The 25,988-nt window shown below is 38.3% G+C and overlaps 1 protein-coding gene across 1 annotated transcript in view; it reads left to right on the top strand.

Annotated features, from left to right (window-relative positions):
* The window catches only part of WDR70 (WD repeat domain 70), a 117,874-nt gene that overhangs the window by 21,044 nt on the left and 70,842 nt on the right, over window positions 1–25,988 (top strand). The window contains exons 6-10 of the mRNA XM_083353526.1: window positions 13,964–14,023; window positions 14,722–14,855; window positions 16,526–16,679; window positions 17,204–17,280; window positions 22,263–22,407. Coding sequence (XP_083209652.1) covers window positions 13,964–14,023; window positions 14,722–14,855; window positions 16,526–16,679; window positions 17,204–17,280; window positions 22,263–22,407 — 570 coding nt within the window. The remainder of the gene's footprint in view (window positions 1–13,963; window positions 14,024–14,721; window positions 14,856–16,525; window positions 16,680–17,203; window positions 17,281–22,262; window positions 22,408–25,988) is intronic.

The raw sequence follows: 25,988 nt of genomic DNA, 5'->3' as shown, positions 1-25,988 counted from the left end.
CAAACATGTTTCAAATGTCTATGGAAATGTAATTTGTAAAGAAGATACTTTTTATGATCTTTGATGGACTTGTGATAAATCAAATATTGGAGCCAAGTTTTTGCCTTAATTCAGAAGATTCTTAAATATAAAACTGAAACCAGAAGTTTTTCTTTTAGGACTATTGGATAAAGAACTTTAAAAACAATTTGGAACTTTTTTATAACATATGTTGACTGCAGCGAGACTTCTATGTGTGCAAAAATGGAAAAATACATTAATTCCCACAATATAGGAATGGATGGAAAAAGTGATGGAATTGGCAGAGATGGCAAAACTGCTTTAATTAAAGGGAAGAATTTATTCAGTTTTGTTTTCACTTGGAAACCTCTTCTGGACTTTATGCTCAAAACAGAAAAATATATATGAAACTTTGATTTTAAGTTTTAATGATTAGATTAATTTTGTTGTTATAGAAAGGGCTAATACTACATATGTAAAGCAAAAAGTTGAAGTTGTATTTTGTATTCTACTGCACCAAAGAAAGATGAAAGTCACTATTTTTTAAAATTTCCCTTTTACCTTGCACTTCTCTCCCCTTTTTTACTTTTCTTTATTCCCCCATCATCTGTGTTTGTATTTGTATCTTATACTATAATAAACTTTATTTTAAAAATTACACTAGCATATGAAAGACCAATTGCACTTGAGAGGGAGGAAATCCATTCCTTTCTTTTGTGGGAAAAAATACTTGGATATGGCTCCAAGTTTTTTTAAACTGCTGCTAAATTCTAATTCTTTGCTGAGACAGAAAGGGAAATTATTAAGTACATGGGAATAGTCATATGAACTGTATATATTTCAGTTTAATTTGGAATTAATCAGTTATCCTTGTGTACTTCCCCTCCCTGAACTAGTTGTCACAGCCATTATGTAGTTTAGTTGAATGTTTATTAATACGGTATATGACTCCATTCACTCCAGATCATAAATCATTGTCTCTGTTGCAGAACATTGGGTGAGTCTAACCATTATAGTTGATTAAAGAATCTACTGTTATGCATACTGTGGTTAGCACAATGAATGATCTAAGCCAGACATGTCAAACTCGCGCCATCATGTGACATTGCACGACGTATTAGAACAGTGGTCTTCAAACTCGGCCCTTTGATGACTCGTGGACTTCAACTCCCAGAATTCCTCAGCCAGGCATGCTGGCTGAGGAATCCTGGGAGTTGAAGTCCACGAGTCATCAAAGGGCCGAGTTTGAAGACCCCTGTATTAGAACATTTTCCCCATTGCCAGCAATGAGGTAGACGCGCTTTCTTTGTGATGTGTCCGGCCCGCAGGCAGCAGGCAGCAGTATGACACTCCTGATCTAAGCCATCTTCTTAAGATACAGATTTCTTTCAGTGCTTCGCCCTTATTCTTCTCCTTAAATACCAATTAATTCATTGTTTTTCAAACTTTTGATTAGTGTTACTGGAAAGCTTTACCAGGCATGAAATAGGCCTGATAAAACAGAGAGCGCTTATTGGCCTTAGCAATAGACAAAATATTGATCACAATGCATACTGAAAGCATTTCATATTAGATTTGATGTTAGTGCAGCTTAACAATTAAATTTAATATAAGTAAATAAGGTTGGATAGAAACCGGCAGTTCAGTGCCAATTATTTGACTGCACACAACGAGAAACAAAAACAACCCAATTATGTGAATGAATGTAGCTTAGTGGCTTAAAGAGGGAGCCAGCCAGAAAGACTTTTCTGAGGTCCAAATCTTGCATCCATCTAAAGTTGTTAGGTATTCAAGACCTCCATCTCAGCCATCCATTTGAAAAACGAAAAGAGTAGTAGTGATTTAACTAGTCATTAATTCTTTCAAGAAGACAATTGTGTATTAAAACGTTTGAACATTTGAAATTCTGTGTTAATGTGAAAGCCTGGCAGATGTAAAATTTCTGGAAATTTTTAAAGTAAAAATGTTTGGGATGGAAATGAAATTGAGGGAAAATTGGTACGTGTGTATATGTATGTATGTTGTTTATATGTGGATGTGGGTGTGTATATACGTTGGTACTCAACTGCTTTGAAACTCGTCAAAATTGGTACAGGTGGTCCTCAACTTACAACAGTTCATTTAGTGACTGTTCAAATTTACAATGGCACTGAAAAAAGTGACTTATGACATTTTTCACACTTATGATTGTTGCAGCATCCCTAGGGTCACATGATCAAAATTTGGATACTTGGCAACTGGTTCATATTTATGACGATTGCAGTGTCCTGAAACACACACACACATACACACACACAGAGAGAGAGAGAGAGAGAGAGAGTATGTGTAGCACTCTACAGCTCTGAAGTCATTATATAAAATATAGATAATTTGCTAGGAATGTCAATGATAGGTTATTTAGTAAATAATTATAAATATATTTACCTTTTTTCAAAACTATGAGCTTTATGAACTCTAAGGAATGCAGCATCTTCATTGTTTCTTCTTTGGGAATTATTGGGAGGCAAGTAGTTGCATTGAAAACAAAAAAAAATCATCATTGAAGTGATATAAAAAAATTACATATTTGGAACCTTATCCTTCACTATATCAGATACTCAAAACATTAATTTTAAGTGGAATAAAAAGGGGAATCACCTTTCCTGCAAAACCCCAAGTGGAAATACTGAACTTTTTTCACAAATGGAAAGATTGCAGATTTTGGGGTTGTACTTTAACAAAACATAAACCTCTTTAAACCTTCTGCTTTACAAGAAGCTATTTCATCATAATAATATCAGGCCAATAAATAATTGAACAATAAAGGAAGGAATAAATAATTATTCCTTCAAATTTATTATACCTCTACCATAGAAACATTTTTGAGGGGTTCTAACATATTTTTAAAAGGTATTTTTTTCCTGAACTAATTAACTACTAACTCATAAGAAACATATTTAACATCACTTAATGTCTGAAGCCATTGATTGGGCAAAAGGACCCCCTAGTTCTCTTTTCCAGATTTCTTATAAATTTTCCACATTTATTTTTGTCATTCAAAAATATTTTTTATGAAGTCTCAATAAAATCCTTTTCCAATAGGCTCAGTGCTTCTGGAAGAGGCTGCAAGGGCATCAGTATTAAACAGTTCTTATTTTATATGTCACCTTTATTATTTTTTTTATAAATAATTCAAATGGCAAACGTATATAAAACTCCTTCCTCTTCCTATTTTATCCACAACAACAACCAGGTGAGGTGGGTTGGGCTGAAAGAAAGAAAGTGATGGGCCCAAAGCCACCCAGTTCGCTTTCATGTCTAAGTTGGAACTAGAACTCCCAACTTGCCATCAGTTTTGAATATCAGGAATGAATGAAGGGCCAAGATAGAGTGCTTTACTGAAATTAATGAAGCTTATGATAACACTGGAAATTATATAGAGTGCCTTCTGTTACATGATACATCACTTCTTACAATATACTATTTAAATGCTTTCTTTGGAGCCTAAAATGTTTTCTGATGTTCTTAATTTTGTGGGAATGAAACCACTGGGCACATCTCAAATTGTAACTGAATTTGTGTTCATATATAGGCAATTTTTGGGGCGGGTTTGGGATATTTATAGTATATTCTACAACTTAAAACTTTTACTGTTACTAAAATAGAATGGGGTCACATTATGATTCTTCATAAATATTTGGCTGTTTTAAAGAGATGTTATGCCAAGATTAGTCCCTTGAGGTTGTTATCTTAATTTTGTTTTGGTTAAACAATTTTGTTTAAGACTCCGGAATCCCTTGAGTTGAATGGCTAATAATCTCTCTCCAAAAAGTACTTCAAGCAATTTGGATTTGGAGCTCCAAAGGATGAATCTGCACATTTTTTTTAATGTAGCACAGATAGAAAAAGCAGATGCTACTTGATAATTGCAGCCCATGACCTTGCCTACAACTCTTCAGCTTAAATTGCTATAAACTGTTAACAGCTTGGTCCAAGATACTCTAATCTCCCTCTGAATCTGCTAGATCTCTTTTCCCATTTCCTTTCATTTGCCCCTTAACGTTTTTCTTGGTTTCCTCCACATTCTCAGTTGTTCCTGGCACTAAAACATGTAAATGTTTCTTGTGCTAATCACCCATTTGCAGATATTGTCATCCTATAGTCACTGTACTGAAGATGGATAAATTGGTGGGCTAAACTTTACTCCTTTAAATTAAAAGTGTTATGGCTCATGTGTTTTTTGATTTACCAGTTTACTATATTTACCAGTTTACTACATTATTCTAAAGTAAAATAGAAACAACTCTATGAAAACATGATACAATAAACAGTTCTTTTAAATCCTTTTTATCAATTAATGAGACTTAGACCGAGCTTGGCTCACACTGCTGGACACAGGCTGGCAGATAGTTCTAAAATTGGCAGTATAATTGGCTGCATTAAGGAAGAACCAATTAGAGATACTTTAAACAACTTAGGTGGCCTGTTTATCTCAGCTTCTGATATTCCGTATTATTTTTCTCCAAAAGTTTTCCTGACCCTTGTAATTGACTTGGGATTTTAGTGAGTCACGGATGGTAAAATGGACATGGCAAAGTACTTTTGGGCTAGTACCTTTATTCTTTGTCTTCTTTAGATGCATCCTTTTGAGACCATTTAGATACTTAGCTGAAAAATAAGAAATAGGATTCTAACTTTGAAATTATATGCATTATAGGGTGGAAGTTCTCGGGGAGTGGTTGAAATTGTAGTAGAGTATTTGATTCCTTCTTTGACAAAAATTCACCTGTCATAAATAAATAGCATAGATCCAAAGGAATTTCAAAAAACCAAGGTACTTGACTGAACTTAAAAAACATAGAGCAAAAAGAGTCGCCAGTAAAATATGAGTCAGAAACCAAACAAAAATGTATGAGCAAATTGAAGAAGAGTCAACCTTGAGCCGGTCAGGATTGAACTTCTGGCTTTGGGCAAAGTTAGCCTGCAATACTTCATTCTAACCACTACACAAAATCTGTGGAACTTGCTTCTTAGCAAATGGAAGAGGATTTTTCCTGCTATAATTCTTCCTTTCTCCCTTTCTAGAGTTATTGTGGTTATACAGGGAGTGCAGAATTATTAGGCAAGTTGTATTTTTGAGGATTAATTTTATTATTGTTTTATTGAAAAGTTTTACAATACAATTTTCCATTAAAAACCCCCATCCCCCCCAACCCTCCCCTCCCCAGCTCCCCCCTCCCTCTTCCCTCCCCGTACCTCCCCCCCACCCTCCTCCCCCCCCCGGACTTCCCAGAGCTAAATACAAGGTATATATATATAAAAACAATCATAAGCAACCATATACTAACAACCATAAATTCTAAAATCCATCACCCTCTAACTTGTATAAGAACAAACAAAACTTAACATTATTAAATATATATAAAAAAGAGAATTGGAAAAGAAAAGAAAAAACACGAAAGAAGACTTATTCAAATGCTAGATAAAACTTCTTAACCCTATACTTATTCTGGATAAACTCAATCCACTTTCTCCATTCCATAATATAACGTTCTTGCGAGTGATCTTTCAAATAAGCCGATATCTTCGCCATCTCTGCCAGGTCGGAAACCTTTAAAGTCCATTCTTCTATGGTCGGCAGCTCCTCTTTCTTCCAATATTGTCCTATCAAAAGTCTTGCTGCCGTAATTAAATTCAGCATCAACTTAGAGTCCACCACTGTAGCATCAACAATTATTCCCAACAAAAAAAATTGCGGACAAAACTTTATCCTTCTTTTAAAAATCTTCTGTATATTCCACCAGATTTTAATCCAAAAGGCCTTAACCTTTTTACATGTCCACCATATGTGAAAATATGTTGCATCTTCAGCCCCGCACCTCCAACACTTAGGCTGATAATTCGGGTACATACTTGCAAGTTTTTTAGGATCTAAATGCCATCTATAAAACATCTTATAAAAATTCTCTCTTAAGTTTTGAGCTTGAGTAAATTTCACATTCCTCACCCAAATCTTCTCCCACATATCCATAGTAATAACTTCCTGGATATTTTGGGCCCATTTTATCATACAGTCCTTAACAAGCTCTGTTTCTGAATCAATCTCAATCAGTGCAAGATATATCCGTTTAATGTGTGCAGGTCCCTGATGTCTAATTTGCTTTATCAAATTTTCATCAATCGTTGCAAATCCAATTTTCTGGTCTTCTTTCCACCTGGCCCGTAGCTGAGTATATTGAAACCATGTTTGTACAACCTTCTCTTCTCGCAAGAAGCTATATGATTTCAAACACCAAACATTCCTTTCTAAACTTAAAATTTCCTTGTAGGTAGTCTCATCGTGTTTGAAACCAGCATGTATATTTTCTATTGCGTGTTTTGGAATTGCCCACAATGGTATCTTACAACTTAGCTTATGTCTATACTTCTTCCAAACTCTCAGCAATGCCTGTCTTAGAATATGCGTCCTAAACACGGTACCTACCTTCTTATCATACAACAAATATGCATGCCAGCCAAACAACAAATCATGGCCCTCAAGATTTAATAACCTCGATTGCGTCAAGTTAATCCAATCACTTATTCCTACTAATGCAGCAGCTTCATAATATAATTTGAAATTAGGCAATTTAAGGCCACCTCTCTCACGAATATCCTGCATAATCTTAAGTTTAACTCGTGGCTTTTTCCCTGCCCACACAAATTTATTGATACCACGCTGCCATTCCTCCAAGTTAGAATCTTTCTTAAGAATCGGTATCATTTGAAATAAAAATAAAAATTTGGGCAGGACATTCATTTTCACTGCTGCAATCCGTCCCAACAAAGTCAATTGCAATTTTTGCCAACTCTCCAATTCTTTTTGAATTTTCCCCCACAATTTTTCGTAATTATTTTTATATAGCTTTGTATTCGAGGGCGACAAAATTACCCCCAAATATTTAACCCTTTTAACAATCTCAAATCCAGTTAATCCTTCCAAGAAGGCCTTCTGTGAAACTGTCATGTTTCTAGCCAAAATTTTAGTTTTCTGTACATTTACTTTAAATCCAGAAACCTTCCCATATTGTGTTATTATCTCTATCAGGTCCACAACAGAATTCTCTGGCTGGGTCACTGTAACAACCAGATCATCTGCAAATGCTCTCAATCTATAATCTTGATCTCCAACTTAATTATCCCCTTAATTTTTTCCAAATTCCGAATCTTGTTCAATAATATCTCTAAAGTTAATACAAATAGCAAGGGCGATAACGGACATCCTTGCCTTGTACCCTTCTCAATATTACATACTGCCGTCAAGCTATTGTTAACTATGATTCGGGCAGTTTGCTTTTGATATAATGCCCTAATCGGCTGCAAGAAATTTTCCCCAAAATCCATTTTATCTAACATTCTCAACAGAAATTGCCAATTCAATTGATCAAAAGCCTTTTCAGCATCTAAAAAGATTAGCGCTGCAGAGATCTGGTTGTGTCTTTCCAAAAACTCTAACACATCAACTATATGTCTAACATTATTTTTCATTTGCCTACCACTAATAAACCCCGTTTGATCCCCATGAATCACCTGTTGCAGAACCCTCATCAGTCTATTAGCCAAAACCTTAGCAAATATCTTATAATCTGTATTTAAAAGCGAAATCGGTCTGTAATTTTTAACTTGAGTAGCATCCTGATCTTCCTTCGGAATCAATGAGATAAAAGCTGTTCTCCAAGACGGTGGCACCTTTCCCCCCCTCTGGATTGTCTGGAACAGTTCCTTTAACGGTTTTATCATCTCAAATTGTAAATTTTTATAAAAGGCAGCAGACAAGCCATCCGTACCGGGCGCCTTATCAACCTTCAAATCCTTAATTGCTGTAAGGATTTCTTCTTCTGTGATCAGTTGGTTAATCCCCTCTCTTTGTGCTTGCGTAAGGACCGGAATATTAGCATTCTCCAAATATTTATCAATGTCTTTTACCTCAATTTCCTCTTTGGTATATAATTTCGAATAAAAATCCACAAAAGCATCCTTAATCAGATTCTGTTGAAACACAACCCTTCCTTTATATTCAATCTTGTCTATGTTAGAGGCCCTTTGTTTCTTCCTCAGTCTATAGGCTAACCATCTGCCTGGTTTATTAGCGTTGCAAAAAGTATTATGCCTAGCAAACCGCAGATTGGTTGCCACTTGGTCTGCCATTAATTTATCAAATTGTCCTCTTAACAGCCTAATAGCCTCTTTAATCTTCACGTCCCCTGGATTCAAAATCAAAACCCTTTCTTTTTCCTTTATTTCATTCTCCAGTTCTTTCCTTCTAGTTTCCATTACACGTCTACGTCTATTATTCATATATATCAACACCCCTCTCATATAGGCCTTACTAGCATCCCAAACCATATCCATCGAGGTACCCTTATTCATATTAATCTCGAAAAAATCCTTCATCCGCTGTTTACATTCTTCCACATTTTTCTGATCTCTAAACAAGTTCTCATTTAGGCGCCACGAGCGCCTATCTCTTTTCTCCTTATCAATCTCCAACCAAACTGGACTGTGGTCTGAAATAGTTCTTGCACATATCTTCACTTTTTTAGTTCTCAAAAAGAAGTCATTAGTCAACAAAATAAAATCAATCCTTGAGAAAGATTGGTGTCTGTCAGAGTAAAAAGTATAATCCTTCTCCTGCAGGTGCCTCTCACGCCAGATATCTCGTAATTCCAAATCATCCTTCAATTCAAAAAAAGTTTTAGGCAATCTGGCGTGGCTTGGAACACGCTTAAAAGCTCCAGCTTTATCCAAGTGTACATCCAGAACACCATTCCAATCTCCCATAAAAATAAAAGATTTATAATCCAACTGGGTAAGCTTTGTATGAAGTAAGCTAAAAAAATCAGCTTGTTGTTGGTTAGGTGCATATAGTCCAACTAGAAGCATCTTTTTACCTTCTAACAGCAGCTCAATCATAACATATCTTCCATGCTTATCTGCTTCAATTAAATCTGCTGTTAGAGCACTTTTAACATAAACAACTACTCCATTTTTCTTATTCTCTGCAGAGGCAACAAAATGCGTACCCAGTCTCGCGTTCAATAAATACTTTTGATCCAAAACTCTAATATGCGTTTCTTGCAAACATATAACGTCTATCTTAAATTGCTTTAAATATTGAAAAACTTTCTTCCTCTTCTGCGGTGAATTCAGTCCATTAACATTCCAAGTTAAGAATTTAGTTGCCATGAATATTCTCCAGAAGCCCATGGACCACAGCCTTGATAGGACTAACTTCTTTAGGCCGAGCTCCTCCCACAGCTTGACTGTATGTACGTTGCGAAGAAACTGAAGACTTTTGTTGATCTTGTTCTATTATTTTCTTTGCTCGTTTTAAAGCAGCACGCGTCACTCTTTGCTCTCTAGGATCATCCAAAGAAGTTGCAACTTGATCTCCTCCCACTCCACTTTCCTCCGTTTCCTCCTCTTGTTGTTCTTCTTCTCCAGATCCTTTCCCAGCTTCCAGGAGCGTTAATGGAGTTGCTTTTAAAACATTGTTGTAAAAATCACGCGCTTGCTTCACAGTAATCAACCGGTACCTTTTACCTTCATGCATCACCATCAGCCCCTGAGGAATCTCCCATCTGAACCTTATATCTCTTTGCTTGAGCTCATGCACGAGGAATGTATAATCCTTCCTTCCCCTTAAAATCCTTGGAGGAATTTCTTTTAAAACCAAAACTTCTTGTTCAGCAATCACCACTTTAACATCATAGGCAGCTTGTATAATTTGATCTCTGATCTCTCTTTTTGCAAAATAAACCACCACATCTCTAGGCAACTTCCTCTGTCTGGCAATCCATGAATTCACCCGAAACACTTTATCCATAGCTGCTCTTATTTCAGATGCTGGCAGGTTTAATACTTCTTCAAAAGCCTCAGAGATCAGCTGCTTCAAGTCTTCTTTAGTATCCTCTTTTAAACCTCTGATTCTGACAGCAAACTGCATCTGGTAAAATTGGGCTAAACTTAAGTCCTTCTCCAGTTTATCTCTTACATTTTCATTCTCTCTTACTTTGACTTCTAATATAGCATTCCTTTGATCCAAATCATCCATCTTTTCATCTAATTCTTCCACACATTCCGCCACTTTATGCACTGAAGACAAAATGTCTACCTTCATCACGCTGAGCTTCTGTTCCATCCTCTCTTCCATTCTCTCCTCCAGTTTCTCCAATTTCTCCTCCATCTGCGCAAATTTATCAGCCATTGATTGATTAATTGAGTCCAAAAGTTTATCCACAGCATCTCGAAACTCCTTCGCTGTCAGCGCTTCAGAAGGGTGCAACGCCTGTAAAGATGATTGTTGCACTGGCGAGGATCCACCACTCCGAAGAGTTTTAGGGGGAGGTTTCGCCGCCATCTTTTAATCCTCAAATATGACGCACTTTCACTTAGAGTTTAAAAAGTTCAAGTAGTTAGAGAGTATATTAAAATAAGCCTCTTCACCTTTATCTCTTGTACCGCTCTGCCTGCTCCTTTAAATCATAGTCCTTTCTTCAGGCAGGGATGGTTCGCAGACGCCTGGCTCCGCTCCAGAAAGTTCAGAGCAGACACGCCGGCCAGCTGGGAGCAACCCAGGCTACGGGGGAGTTCAATCCTTCAGCCGCCCAAGCTCCAAGCTCAGGCGGCCTCGGAGAGCTCTACCCCTACCTGGGGCCTCACCCCCTCCTCTTCTCCCGAGGAGGGGGCTTCAATTTCGCCCGAACAGCTGTTCGACGCTGTTACGGGCGAAAAAACAAACAGCTGAGCCGCGGGCAGCCCGGGAAGGCTGTCTTCGGCACCGCAACGCCACCGGAAGCCGAGGATTAATTTTATTATTGAACAACAACCATGTTCTCAATGAACCCAAAAAACTCATTAATATCAAAGCTGAATATTTTTGGAAGTAGTTTTTAGTTTGTTTTTAGTTACAGCTATTTTAGGGGGATATCTGTGTGTGCAGGTGACTTACTGTGCATAATTATTAGGCAACTTAACAAAAAACAAATATATACCCATTTCAATTATTTATTTTTACCAGTGAAACCAATATAACATCTCAACATTCACAAATATACATTTCTGACATTCAAAAACATAACAAAAACAAATCAGTGACCAATACAGGGAGTGCAGAATTATTAGGCAAGTTGTATTTTTGAGGATTAATTTTATTATTGAACAACAACCATGTTCTCAATGAACCCAAAAAACTCATTAATATCAAAGCTGAATATTTTTGGAAGTAGTTTTTAGTTTGTTTTTAGTTATAGCTATTTTAGGGGGATATCTGTGTGTGCAGGTGACTATTACTGTGCATAATTATTAGGCAACTTAACAAAAAACAAATATATACCCATTTCAATTATTTATTTTTACCAGTGAAACCAATATAACATCTCAACATTCACAAATATACATTTCTGACATTCAAAAACATAACAAAAACAAATCAGTGACCAATATAGCCACCTTTCTTTGCAAGGACACTCAAAAGCCTGCCATCCATGGATTCTGTCAGTGTTTTGATCTGTTCACCATCAACATTGCGTGCAGCAGCAACCACAGCCTCCCAGACACTGTTCAGAGAGGTGTACTGTTTTCCCTCCTTGTAAATCTCACATTTGATGATGGACCACAGGTTCTCAATGGGGTTCAGATCAGTTGAACAAGGAGGCCATGTCATTAGATTTTCTTCTTTTATACCCTTTCTTGCCAGCCACGCTGTGGAGTACTTGGACGCGTGTGATGGAGCATTGTCCTGCATGAAAATCATGTTTTTCTTGAAGGATGCAGACTTCTTCCTGTACCACTGCTTGAAGAAGGTGTCTTCCAGAAACTGGCAGTAGGACTGGGAGTTGAGCTTGACTCCATCCTCAACCCGAAAAGGCCCCACAAGCTCATCTTTGATGATACCAGCCCAAACCAGTACTCCACCTCCACCTTGCTGGCGTCTGAGTCGGACTGGAGCTCTCTGCCCTTTACCAATCCAGCCACGGGCCCATCCATCTGGCCCATCAAGACTCACTCTCATTTCATCAGTCCATAAAACCTTAGAAAAATCAGTCTTGAGATATTTCTTGGCCCAGTCTTGACGTTTCCGCTTGTGTGTCTTGTTCAGTGGTGGTCATCTTTCAGCCTTTCTTACCTTGGCCATGTCTCTGAGTATTGCACACCTTGTGCTTTTGGGCACTCCAGTGATGTTGCAGCTCTGAAATATGGCCAAACTGGTGGCAAGTGGCATCTTGGCAGCTGCACGCTTGACTTTTCTCAGTTCATGGGCAGTTATTTTGCCCCTTGGTTTCTCCACACGCTTCTTGAGACCCTGTTGACTATTTTGAATGAAACGCTTGATTGTTCGATGATCACGCTTCAGAAGCTTTGCAATTTTAAGAGTGCTGCATCCCTCTGCAAGATATCTCACTATTTTTGACTTTTCTGAGCCTGTCAAGTCCTTCTTTTGACCCATTTTGCCAAAGGAAAGGAAGTTGCCTAATAATTATGCACACCTGATACAGGGTGTTGATGTCATTAGACCACACCCCTTCTCATTACAGAGTTGCACATCACCTAATATGCTTAATTGGTAGTAGGCTTTCGAGCCTATACAGCTTGGAGTAAGACAACATGCATAAAGAGGATGATGTGGTCAAAATACTGATTTGCTTAATAATTCTGCACTCCCTGTATAGCCACCTTTCTTTGCAAGGACACTCAAAAGCCTGCCATCCATGGATTCTGTCAGTGTTTTGATCTGTTCACCATCAACATTGCGTGCAGCAGCAACCACAGCCTCCCAGACACTGTTCAGAGAGGTGTACTGTTTTCCCTCCTTGTAAATCTCACATTTGATGATGGACCACAGGTTCTCAATGGGGTTCAGATCAGGTGAACAAGGAGGCCATGTCATTAGATTTCCTTCTTTTATACCCTTTCTTGCCAGCCACGCTGTGGAGTACTTGGACGCGTGTGATGGAGCATTGTCCTGCATGAAAATCATGTTTTTCTTGAAGGATGCAGACTTCTTCCTGTACCACTGCTTGAAGAAGGTGTCTTCCAGAAACTGGCAGTAGGACTGGGAGTTGAGCTTGACTCCATCCTCAACCCGAAAAGGCCCCACAAGCTCATCTTTGATGATACCAGCCCAAACCAGTACTCCACCTCCACCTTGCTGGCGTCTGAGTCGGACTGGAGCTCTCTGCCCTTTACCAATCCAGCCACGGGCCCATCCATCTGGCCCATCAAGACTCACTCTCATTTCATCAGTCCATAAAACCTTAGAAAAATCAGTCTTGAGATATTTCTTGGCCCAGTCTTGACGTTTCAGCTTGTGTGTCTTGTTCAGTGGTGGTCGTCTTTCAGCCTTTCTTACCTTGGCCATGTCTCTGAGTATTGCACACCTTGTGCTTTTGGGCACTCCAGTGATGTTGCAGCTCTGAAATATGGCCAAACTGGTGGCAAGTGGCATCTTGGCAGCTGCACGCTTGACTTTTCTCAGTTCATGGGCAGTTATTTTGCGCCTTGGTTTCTCCACACGCTTCTTGCGACCCTGTTGACTATTTTGAATGAAACGCTTGATTGTTCGATGATCACGCTTCAGAAGCTTTGCAATTTTAAGAGTGCTGCATCCCTCTGCAAGATATCTCACTATTTTTGACTTTTCTGAGCCTGTCAAGTCCTTCTTTTGACCCATTTTGCCAAAGGAAAGGAAGTTGCCTAATAATTATGCACACCTGATACAGGGTGTTGATGTCATTAGACCACACCTCTTCTCATTACAGAGATGCACATCACCTAATATGCTTAATTGGTAGTAGGCTTTCGAGCCTATACAGCTTGGAGTAAGACAACATGCATAAAGAGGATGATGTGGTCAAAATACTCATTTGCCTAATAATTCTGCACTCCCTGTATAGATGTTATATACATACTTAAATAGTATTCTAAACAATTTTATTTTTCTTAGGATCCTGTGAAGAAGATTCCTGACTCACATGAAATTACCCTCCACCATGGTACAAAAACAGTAAGCAACTTGATATCTCCCTTTCTTAGATCTGCCCAATACAATTTAAATAGGTTTAGGATAGAATATGTTGACCCTGGGAAGAAAATGAGTCCTGTGAAAAAAAAGTAGAAGAAATTGCATCCAGATTTCATCACACATAGAGTAGAAATTCCTAAGAATCCAGTTAACTGGCTAATTTAGGAGAAAAGGAATAAATTCTAAACTTCAAATGTATGCATTTCAGTTGAACAGTTATGTGTACTAAAACTAACTTTTCTATGAAAAACACATTTAAACCACACATAAAACATATATATATATGCACATATTCTTGTATGTATTGTATTTATGTATATACATATACATGTGTGTGTGTGTATGTTTTCGTAGATTTTCACGGGTACAGGTATGTAGGTCTTGGCATATTCGGGTCTTTTCCCATGTAAGATTGATAGTGTCTTGGCGACGTTTCGACGAGGTCCCACTCGTCATCTTCAGGCTGGTGTCTTCAGCTTCGTGCATAAGCACGAAGCCGAAGACACCAGCCTGAATATGACGAGTGGGACCTCGTCGAAACGTCGTCAAGACGCTATCAATCTTACACGGGAAAAGACCCTAATACGCCAAGACCTACACACACACACACACACACACACACATACACACACACATATGACAAGTGGGTTCACCATTCATTTTCACTTCTTGCTTTATAGGTCTCTGCTTTAGGATTGGATCCATCGGGTGCCCGTTTGATAACTGGAGGCTATGACTATGACATTAAGTTTTGGGATTTTGCTGGAATGGATGCATCTCTTCAAGCTTTTAGGTCTCTGCAGCCATGTGAATGGTATGTCATGATGCTTTCCCCCAAATATATTAATAACTTACTAGAATAATGTGTGGGCCAATACCTTTGAGATAAAAGGACTCAGAAATATGTAAAATGACCACTGAACTTGTGCTATTCTTTCTCACATATTTACATTTTTAGATCATAAAACTCAAAGTTTCTTACCTTAACATCTAGAAATGAGAAGTTCTCAAAAACAATAGTTATTGAAATCTTAATGGGGTTAAGATCACAAATAGTTTTAAGAGGAAATATAGAATACTTAAAAAGTGATGCTCTATAAATGGGTTGCAATAGTAGCTCAACAATACCTAGAAGATATTGCATTGGAAAGTCTGATGTAAATAATTGATATTAAGTTGGTTGCTTATGAGATTAAGATGAATCACATCGATAGCACCATTTTCTGACTTGTGGAAAAGAGCAGGAAAGGGAAGGTTAAAGATACCCATTTAGCAACCACAATTGGAACAGGCAACTCAGTCGTTAAAGTGAAATGGTTGCTTAATGAAACAGCAAATGTGCTTATGATCTTATTTCAACTTTCTTTTGCATTACAGACGTGCTAATGTTATAAATGCAAGGATTGGTCATAAAAGTCACTTTTCCATTATAATTGTTAAATGATCCCTAAATGAAGCAGTCACTAAGCAAGGACTAAGCAACTTAGGCGTCCTCCTGGATGCACGACTCAGTTTAGAAGATCATGTTGGAGTCGTGGCCAGGGGGGCATTTGCACAGGTTCGCCTGGTGCGCCAGTTGCGACCCTATCTGGACCGAGATGCTTTACGTACGGTCACTTATGCACTCGTCACCTCCCGGGTAGATTACTGCAATGCTCTACATGGGGCTGCCCTTGAAGACCACCCGGAGGCTTCAGCTGGTGCAGAATGCGGCCGCGTGGGTTGTGATGGGAGCATCCCGATACTCCCATATTACACCCCTCCTGCATGAGCTGCATTGGCTACCGGTTGCCCTCCGTGTGAGATTCAAGGTGCTGGTTCTTACCTATAAAGCCCTACATGGCTTAGGCCCGGGATATTTGCAGGACCGTCTGCTGCCAGGAACGTTTTCCCATCACCCTGTGCACTCACACAGAGAGGGCCTTTTCAGGGTGCCGTCGGTCAGACAATGGCGGCTGGCGACCCCCAGGGGGAGGGCCTTCTCTGTTGGGGCACCTGCTTGGTGGAATCAACTCCCCCGAGAGCTCCGGATGGCCCCAGACCTTCGGTCCTTTCGCCGTGACCTTAAGACATATCTTTTCCAACAGGCCGACCTGGACTGATGATAATAGGGTTTTTAATTATGATTTTAAATGTTTTTATTGGTTTTAGTGGGACTTTGACACAATTTAATTCTTTTTTAATATTTGTATTTATTTGTATTTTATTGTTGTTAGCCACCCTGAGTCCTTCGGGAGATAGGGCGGCATACAAGTCTCATTATAAATAAATAAATAAATAAATAAATTTGGAGAAAAAAGGATCAGAAATTGCTGTACATCTACTAAAAACGTATCTGTCAATTATTATTTGACTTGGAAATATTTCATATCCTCCCAAAACGATGTAGCATAAAATATTCTGCCATTTTTTATTTTGTAAGTGCGGACTTGGCAATTTTGCATTTAATTGTTAGTATTTAACTTCGGTTCCATAACTTTTCAGTCACCAGATAAAGTCTTTGCAGTACAGCAGCACTGGAGATGTCATTCTTGTTGTTGCGGGTAATTCTCAAGCTAAGGTCCTTGACAGAGATGGCTTTCCTGTGATGGAGTGTGTGAAGGGGGACCAGTATATTGTAGACATGGCAAACACTAAGGTAGGTAGGTAAATTTAGAGCTTGAATAATGTAATTTTAGAGATTTTTTCCCTCATTTCTTGTGAAATATTGTAGCATTTGTTGAAAAATACAAAGCATATTTTTCTAAAATATATAAATTTTAAATAAAGCAAACAGGTAAAGTTGTTTTGACTACTACTACACTCATGTCGGGAGCACCAAAGTGCTTTGGGTTGAAAGGATTGAATGATGACATCACTGTTGCCCAGGAATGCCCAGTTGGGGGCTCCCTTCATGTCCCCAGCAGGACATGGAGAGGAGTTGGAGCAAAGGATGGGAGCTCACCCCACCCCTTGGCAGCACTCATGTCTCGAACGAGAGCTTGCTGCTGGTCAGACCAGCATCCTAACTCTGCGAGCCACTGTGTTGCTACAGGAAATTGGATAATAATTATGTTTGCTTGTTGCAGTATTTAGAAAAGAAGTGAACAAATAATTTGTTTCATCAAATGTTAAATGTAATTTATCATGTATTATATTCACACCTTTTGCTCCTTATCCTAGGGACACACAGCAATGCTTAATTCAGGCTGTTGGCATCCAAAAATAAAAGAGGAATTTTTAACATGTTCCAATGATGGGTAAGTAATTTTTCAAGTATTCACAGAGTAGACTTTCTACTTTGCAGAATTTAAGATGCTTACCAACTGGGTCTATTCTCTTTATCATGCTAAAGGATACTAATTATCTCTGAAGCTAATTCATGAAATCTTCATAGGTTATATATCTCCTGATTTGGGGAGCTCAGTTCATATTTAACAGCAAATATAAAGGCTAGTCATGGTTAAGAACTGTTATCTATGTTGTTTTTGCTTAGCTTCTTTTTCCATGATGTAGTTCTTAGAAGCAGAATAATATCCAGTAATTATTATTAATAGAAATGATTGCTCTAAAATAAGACATGTGACCTTTTTAGGATTAAAGATCTTGGCTTTCAATTAACATGCCCAGCTGCATTCGTAAAGGAGTCCCTGTGGGTGTTATTCTGCTAGTTGTATTAGTGGTGCTCATCTCCACTTCTTTAAGCCATTGAGCCAGTCCTGTCCGAAGATGTTTCCATGGTCATGTGGCCAATATGACATCACTCCACAGCTCAAAGCATATGGCAAAACATGGAAAGCTATTAACCTTCTTACTGACGGGGACCTATTTATCGACTTGCATTTACATGCTTTCAAACTGCTGGGTTGGCAGAAGCTGAGGCATGTGACAGGAGCTCACTCTGTCTCAGAGTGATAGGACTTGAACTATATAGATCAGGGATGTCAAACTGCCGGCCCACAGGCCAGATGCACCATGCTAAAACCACGCCCACTCCATTGGTGGCAATGGGAAAAAAGTCACAATATGTTGCAACACATCATGTGACATTATGAGTTTGACATCCCTGGTATAGATCTCACCATGCCTCTGGTCTGCAGCCCTAGGATTTCTAGTTAGATTCTAACCAGATCTGCATGTTGTCGACTTCAACTCCCAGAATTCCCCAGCCATCAAGGTTGGACACCCCTGATCTACTTGGTGGAAAGTTTTTGGAGAGCATGTGGAAGCCAGAGCCAAGGTTTCAGGGGGATGTGCATTGTAGTCCTCAGGTTTCAGATAATATACCTTTACTCTGACTGTGATTTCTGCTTCTGTTTTAGATTGTACAGTAGATTTGAAAATTAGATATTATGCCAATTTATATATTTAAATTATGGTTTGCCACACTATTACAAATGACTCCTCCATTTAGCTTCAGTAGAGTACAGATAGTCCTCAACATACAACAGTTCATTTAGTGACTGTTCAAAGTTAAAATGGCACTGGAAAAAAGTGACCATTTTTCATACTTTTGGCCACTGAAGCATCCCCATGATCACATGATCAAAATTCAGACACTTGGCAACTGACTCATATTTATGACGGTTGCAGTGTCCTGGGTTCATGTGGTCACCTTTTGCGACTTTCTCATATGCAAAGTCAATGGGAAGCCAGATTCACTTAACAACCATGTTCCTAAATGAACAAGTGCAGTGATTCACTTAACAATTGTGGCAAGACAGGTTATAAAATGGAGCAAAATTCACTTAACAACTTTCTCACTTAGCAACAGAAATTTTGGGCTTAATTGTGGCTATAAGGCGAGGACTGCCTGTAGTTCATTTTAATTTTGAAGTACTGGTACCTTCTGAAATACACAATTCCAAGGGCACAAAAGAAAAGTGTATTAAGTTTGCTTGAAATGCTTCAGACAGGAGTTTTCCATCACTGAGTACTTGTTTTTAGGTCTGAATGACCAATTATTTAAAACTTCCATGATAGGAACTTAAAGTGATTGATGTTTACCCAATTAAAACAATAACAAAATCAAATGTGTCTGGAGGATTTGTTGTTGTTTCTAAGCCCAATAAGATATTACGAATGTTCTGTTCTCAGCAGAAAATACTTAACATTTCAAAACCCATTAAGTTTCGAACTAATCATTTTGGTCACTTAGGGTTACAAGCATTTAAGAATGTTACCATTCCATCAATTTAAAACTTAGTTGTTTTTTTCTTGGAAGATAGCTTTTGACATTGAAAAAAAATAAATAAATGCCCAACCTCTCCTTTTTTTTTTAAATACGTTTAGTATTATACCAAATATGGGTTCATTTCATGCTGAATTTTCTACCATGCTTAATTGTCTAAAACTTATGTAAATGGTGACATAAATGGATATATTGTTATATTCCCCAAAACACCAAATTGCCTTACGTAATAAAAAAAATATTTGAAGCAATTCACTGCTGGCTTTAAGACACAAGTGTTCACTTGCCAGAAGTTAGGACTTAAAGTGCAGCAGTGCAGTACCAGACATTTTATAGATTAACAGGAGTAATTTGTCAGAATGACAGAATTACTTTTCATGCTAATTGAAGTGAAAACTTCCTCAAATATTAGCTGTACTTTAACAACGGGTTTTCCAAGCACTCTTTCACTGTATGTAAAGTTCTTGGAAGGTAGAAGTTATTGTTGTTTTCCAAGTTGCAAATGTTTATTTGTTTGGCCAAATAAATAGAAGGTTGTGTAATCCTGCCGACGATTGGATATGGATATGGGGACAGGTCTTCTTGGAGAAAATCTGTCTATGTAATCACTATATAAATCACTAAACAATACCAACTTGAAGATACAATCAGTGGGACCAAGCCAGCCACACAGAATCAGCCTGTTTGCAAAAGAAGGCACAGATACAATTTCACATCCAGCTACCAGGACTTGAGATTTTTCCCCATGCTATATATACACTGTGACATACTGATTTTTGTTCAAGCACATTGCCCAACTAGAGTATGTCTTAATTAGATGGATCTTATTTGATAGTTGAACATATTCAGATTTCTTAATGCAAATCTTCAGTCTTAGGGATAGTATCTCCTGAACTCTTATACAAATAGAAATTGCTTCAGAAATGATTAATTGAGTAAAATATGTTATATATAAAATTCAGCACTCATAAATCTCCAACAAACTAAAAGGTTTAAAGCAAGGTAATTATTCTTTCTCTGTGAAAGTAAAAAGAAAACGTAGCGTAAGTTCTCTAAAAGAAACTTGAAACACTATTATGAATTGAATTCATATAGCTTTACCAATACTACTTCCTTTTATTTGACTTGGGCAGATAGATCTTAAAAGAATATGGTATACAGATAGTCTTCAACTTACAACCTCAGTTGGGATCAGAATTTCCATTGCTAAGCAATGTGGTTGTAAAACAAGACATCATGTTCTCTGCGCTCAGTCGTTCAGTCCCTAGTCATCTCATGACTAGACTACTGCCATGTGCTCTATATGGGGCTACCCCTGAACAGCATTTGGAAGCTACAGCAGGTGCAGAGTGCAGCAATGCAGGCAGTTTTTGAGTGTCTCAAGAATGGCCCCTCTAACACCACTGCTCCGCAAGCTGCATTGGTTACCAGTCTGATTCTGGGTGCAATTCAAAGTGTTGGTGATCACCTTCAAAGGCCTTCATGGCAAGGGTCCAGGTTATTTGAGGGATCATCTCACCCCACTGAGATTGGCCCGTACCATTCGTGCTGGCAGAGTCCTATCAGCCCAATTATTCCAATTGGCAGGGTCCAGAAGGAGGGCCTTCTTTGTGTTACTCCTGCCCTCTCGAACATCCTGTCCCCCCTATGTGAGGTTGGCCCCAACCCTCCTATCTTTTCAGTGGGGAAACAGTGCAATGGAGCTGCTTGATTGAGCAGTAACAGATTCCATCTGCCCCCCACCCCACTCCGCCTCCTGCCCTCTCCATGTGTCTTTGGTTTTAATGTTTGTTTTTAAGTATTTATGTTTTAGCTTAGATGTAATTGTAAGCCTTATAGAGCTACCCTGTGGTAAGATGGGCAGCCAGTAAATTTAATAAATAAATAAATAAATAAATAAATAAATAAATAAATAAATATGTTACCCCATTTTTTAACAACCTCAATCCTGGAATTCCCAGGTGCCATCATTAACTGAGAATTTGTTGTTGTTGTTAGCTGCGAAGTCGTGTCCGACCCATCGCAACCCTATGGACAACGTTCCTCCAGGCCTTCCTGTCCTCTACCATCTTCTGGAGTCCATTTAAACTCACGCCTCCTGCTTCAGTGACTCCATCCAGCCACCTCATTCTCTGTCGTCCCCTTCTTCTCTTGCCCTCAACCTTTCCCAGCATTAGGCTCTTCTCCAGTGAGTCCTTCCTTCTCATTAGGTGGCCAAAGTATTTGAGTTTTAGCTTCAGGATCTGGCCTTCTAAAGAGCAGTCAGGGTTGATCTCCTCTAGGACTGACCGGTTTGATCGCCTTGCAGTCCAAGGGACTCGCAGGAGTCTTCTCCAGCACCAGAGTTCAAAGGCCTCAATTCTTTGGCGCTCAGCCTTTTTTATGGTCCAGGTTTCACTGCCATACATTGCAACTGGGAAGACCATAGCCTTGACTATACGCACTTTTGTTGACAGGGTGATGTCTCTGCTTTTTAGTGTGCTGTCTAGATTTGCTATGGCTTTCCTCCCGAGGAGCAAGCGTCTTTTAATTTCTTGACTACAGTCTCCATCTGCACTGATCTTGGAGCCCAGGAAAATAAAATCTGTCACTACCTCCATTTTCCCCCCATCTATTTGCCAGGAATTGAGAGGGCCGGATGCCATGATCTTGGTTTTTTTAATGTTAAGTTTCAACCCAAGTTTTGCACTCTCCTTCTTCACCCGCAACAAGAGGCTCTTTAGTTCTTCTTCACTTTCTGCCATTAGAGTGGTATCATCTGCATATCTTAGGTTGTTGATATTTCTTTCGGCTATCTCGAACTGAGATAATTCTGTCATTTTGAGGATTGTATCCCAGTATTGCTTTTCCTACTCTTTTATTGACTATGAAGGCTACTCCATTTCGACTGAGGGATTCTTGCCCGCAGTAGTATACCTGATAGTCATCTGAATTAAATTCACCCATTCCTGTCCATTTTAGTTCGCTGATACCTAAGATGTCGATGTTCAGTCTTGTTATCTCTTGTTTGACATGTCCAGCTTGCCTTGATTCATGGATCTTACATTCCAGGTTCCTATGGAGAAAAAATCTACAGCATCGGACTTTCCTTTCACCACCAGACACATCCACAGCTGAGCGTCCTTTCGGCTTTGGCCCAGTCACTTCATTCTTTCTGGCGCTACTAGTACTAGCCCTCTGCTCTTCCCCAGTAGCATATTGGACGCCTTCCGACCTGAGGGGCTCATCTTCCAGCGTCATATCGTTTTGCCTTTTGGTATTGTCCATAGGGTTTTCATGGCAAAGATACTGGAGTGGGTTGCCATTTCCTTCTCCAGTGGATCACGTTTTGTCAGAACTCTCTGCTATGACCTGTCCGTCATAGCACGGCATAGCTCATAGCTTCATTGAATTATGCAAGCCCCTTCGCCACGACAAGGCAGTAATCCATGAAGGAGAACTGAGAATTATGGATTGTTAAATGGAAGGGATCCTAGGTAAGGAGTGCTGGGGTGCTGCAAGGGAGAGGTGGCTTGGAGACCCGGCACAGGACGTGTGCAAGTTGGGGCACTGCAACTTCCCCCAGATTATCTCCCACCCCATCTCTGCCTTTTGGACTGCCCTGAAAAGTGTGGCTAAAGTAGAGGCTTCTTATTACCTACATCCTCAGGACACTGATTATTCCAGAGCTTCATAACACTTTTTCCAAAAAGACAGTGAATGTTGGTATTCAATAAAGACAATTGCAAGGTTTTTTTAATTGATTTTATTAATCTGAATCTCTTCAGCTATGTAGATGACTTTGCTGAACATATAGTACTGCCAAGTTACAGATAATTCTAAAGAGTTCATAGACTTTCTATCAATATTTTAATATTTCGTAACACAATATCTTACATTGGTTAGAGGAAAAATTACTAATTTCTTAGCAGCCTTTTTACCAAGTGAGGTAAAGTTAAAGGTACGATTTCATAAAAATATTTCAGTTGGTTTTGTAAGAAATGTGAAAGACCTCTCCTAGACATATGATAATTAAGGAGCTCTTAAACGGCATCCAAGGCACAGTAAATATGATTTATTTGAGATTTGTAAACTTTCTTTAAATTCACAAGAAGAAAAAGTTATCTGGCTCTCATTATATCATTCAGAAGGGAATTTCTCAGTTCTGTGATGCTCTAACTATCCTAAACCTCATACCAAATCAATCTGGCATTTTGAAATTGGGGAGGGGGAATTTTGTGTGTGCCACCTCCCTTTAGAAAATTAAGCAATCTCTCAGGTTTTTCTAGAAATTCATATATTTGGTTGTGATACTCCAGCATTACATGAGATGAATGTTTACTTAACCATTTTAAGTCTTAGTTATGACTAAATGCAATGATACATTTCATAGCAACCTAACAGCGAATGCCATTGATCACAAGTTGCACAGTATTGTATCTACAACTTACAGTAGTCATGAAATGAGTTGCAATGTCTGTATCCATCCCATTTCTTCAACTGTTGGCAGTCATTGGAATTCATCTTGACAGAACTAAAGATTTTTATTTCTGTATTCATCCTAGTGATGGTGATAAGACCTTTTCTGTTTCCTTTTAACTAAAAACATAAATATATAAAACTGAATGTTTGATTTATATGTTTCCATTAGTTGCTTCAATCTTTCTCAGTTATTTTTTACGTCATCCATTTTCTTTTTGGCTACGTGTTAGTTTCTTGGTACTGAATTGTTTACAACAAATGCTCTTACATATGCTGACTGCTGGGTGGTGGTAGTCATATGTTGTGTAATATTAACAGCCTTTATGTTTTTAGAGAGAGAACTGGTCTCACAAAGATTTCTGGTTTTCATCACCTTCAAGAATAGGAACTCCAGGGTTATTCCCTAAGTCTCTGTTTTTCTTGGCAGTTTGTTTTCTGAGTGGCTAATAGAAACAAATTCACTGTATTCTTTCAGGCGATATATTTAATGCCTGAGGAAATAATGCACTGTTATTACTATAGCCAATAATCTATGAGACGTGTGTTTTGTTCTGAAGAACAATCAATATTTTAAAAGTATAACTATAGTTTTGAGTGTTTGTTTTAAAAGCAATGAAAAACAAATGAGGAAGTGCTGATCAAATGAATGCCGTTTATTATGCCAAAGGCAAATTAGGGGGTGACAAGTATAAGTATTCACAGTCATACAAAACAAACATAATTGCTTTTGTTGCTGATGTTATTTTGCACTGAGGAGAAGTTGCAGGTATTTTCTAATAAATTAACAACTAAATACAATAGAGATGTGTTTTTAAAAGATACCCAGTATGGTTGTAAAATATATAGTAACCATAATAGCAATGTCTCTATTTCAGTGCCACTGCAGAAAGATACAGTATCTCCAAGCCCATAAGGTATTTTGTCTGCTCTTTTGCCTAATGGAAGGAACTCAGTGATTCCATCACTGTAACTGCCTCCATTAGCCAAACAGATTATCCACTGTGGAGTACAAATCTACTCCACAATAGGGAGAAGAAGAGCTTGTAAGCCGCCCTGAGTCTTCGGAGAAGGGCGGGATATAAATGGAATTAAAATAAATAAATAAATAAATAAAATTTAGTCTACTAAGGATACAGTAGTATGTTATCCTCCTGTATTGACGCTGCCTTCTGAGCCTGATATATATATGTTTTACTTATTTAATTATTTAATGTCACCCATCTCCCTCATAAGTTGTCTCTGGGTGGCTTACAGGTTGTAAAAAATTGGTCAAAGATTAAAAGATTGAAACAACACAGAGTTCAAATATTATTAAGTGCTGTACCAAAACCGAACTGAGAAAGCTAAGAGCCAGATGGGACGGGGACAAGGTCTTCTTACCCCATCAGCCACCTGTTTATATTGGCACTATATTCTCTGAATCACCATAATTATTTATTTATAAATAAGGCAGTTATTAATTATAAGGCAAATATTTATTTGATAAGTGAATAAAATAATAAAATACTTATAAGCAGATGCTTAGATTGGAAAATACAGATCCATATTCTCTAAGGATTTTTTCTCTTTTTAAATTTTTTAAACTCAAATTAATGTGCGTTTGTGTGTGTGTGTGTATCGGTAGTTTTGAATTAAGTCACACGTGTGCTGGAGATGAGTAATTCATGAAATTCCCAAGTAAGCTGTCTCTTGTTATTTATAGGAACTCACATCTTAGTTTGAACAATAGAAGAGTATTGTATCTCTTCAGATTGTTGTCGATTCTCAGTCATCCAGGTCATGGTTATCCCAAAAGTGCTTTTCCAAAGGCAACCAGACTCCTTTTGTTTTTGCTTGAAGATGTTCTCTTCTCATCCAAGAAGCTTCTTCAGTTCTGACTGATTTTTTTTCAGTCAGAACTGAAGAAATTTCTTGTATGTGAAGCAAAATGTCTTCAAGCAAAAACAAAGAAAGTTCAGTCACCTTTGAAAAAGCACCTTTGGGACCTTGAGATTGTTATGTGAGTGAAAGCAGGAGCATCCTTCATGCTAATCTCCATGTTTGTAATAAGACCAGGATGTGGCGTTTAAGATTTCATTGTCATTGCACCCTGAAAGTAATACCTCCATAAATCCTATCATACCAGCTCCATAGCTTGTTAAGTTCTTATGTACCTAAAGCATATGGGCCATTCAATCTGGCAGCAGCTGAATTGTCGTGAAATCAAATAACATTCCTACCTGATAATGTGGTTTAGGAAAAAATGTTTATTGATTTGTCTTGGTTCTCATGTTTTTCTATTGTATGGTTCTAAACCTTCCTAGTGATTTATAACAA

Source organism: Vipera ursinii (assembly GCF_947247035.1).
Source record: "Vipera ursinii genome assembly, chromosome: 2".
NCBI lineage: Eukaryota > Metazoa > Chordata > Lepidosauria > Squamata > Viperidae > Vipera > Vipera ursinii.
Note: the sequence above shows the minus strand (reverse complement) of the source record. Positions and strands in the feature narration are given on the sequence as shown.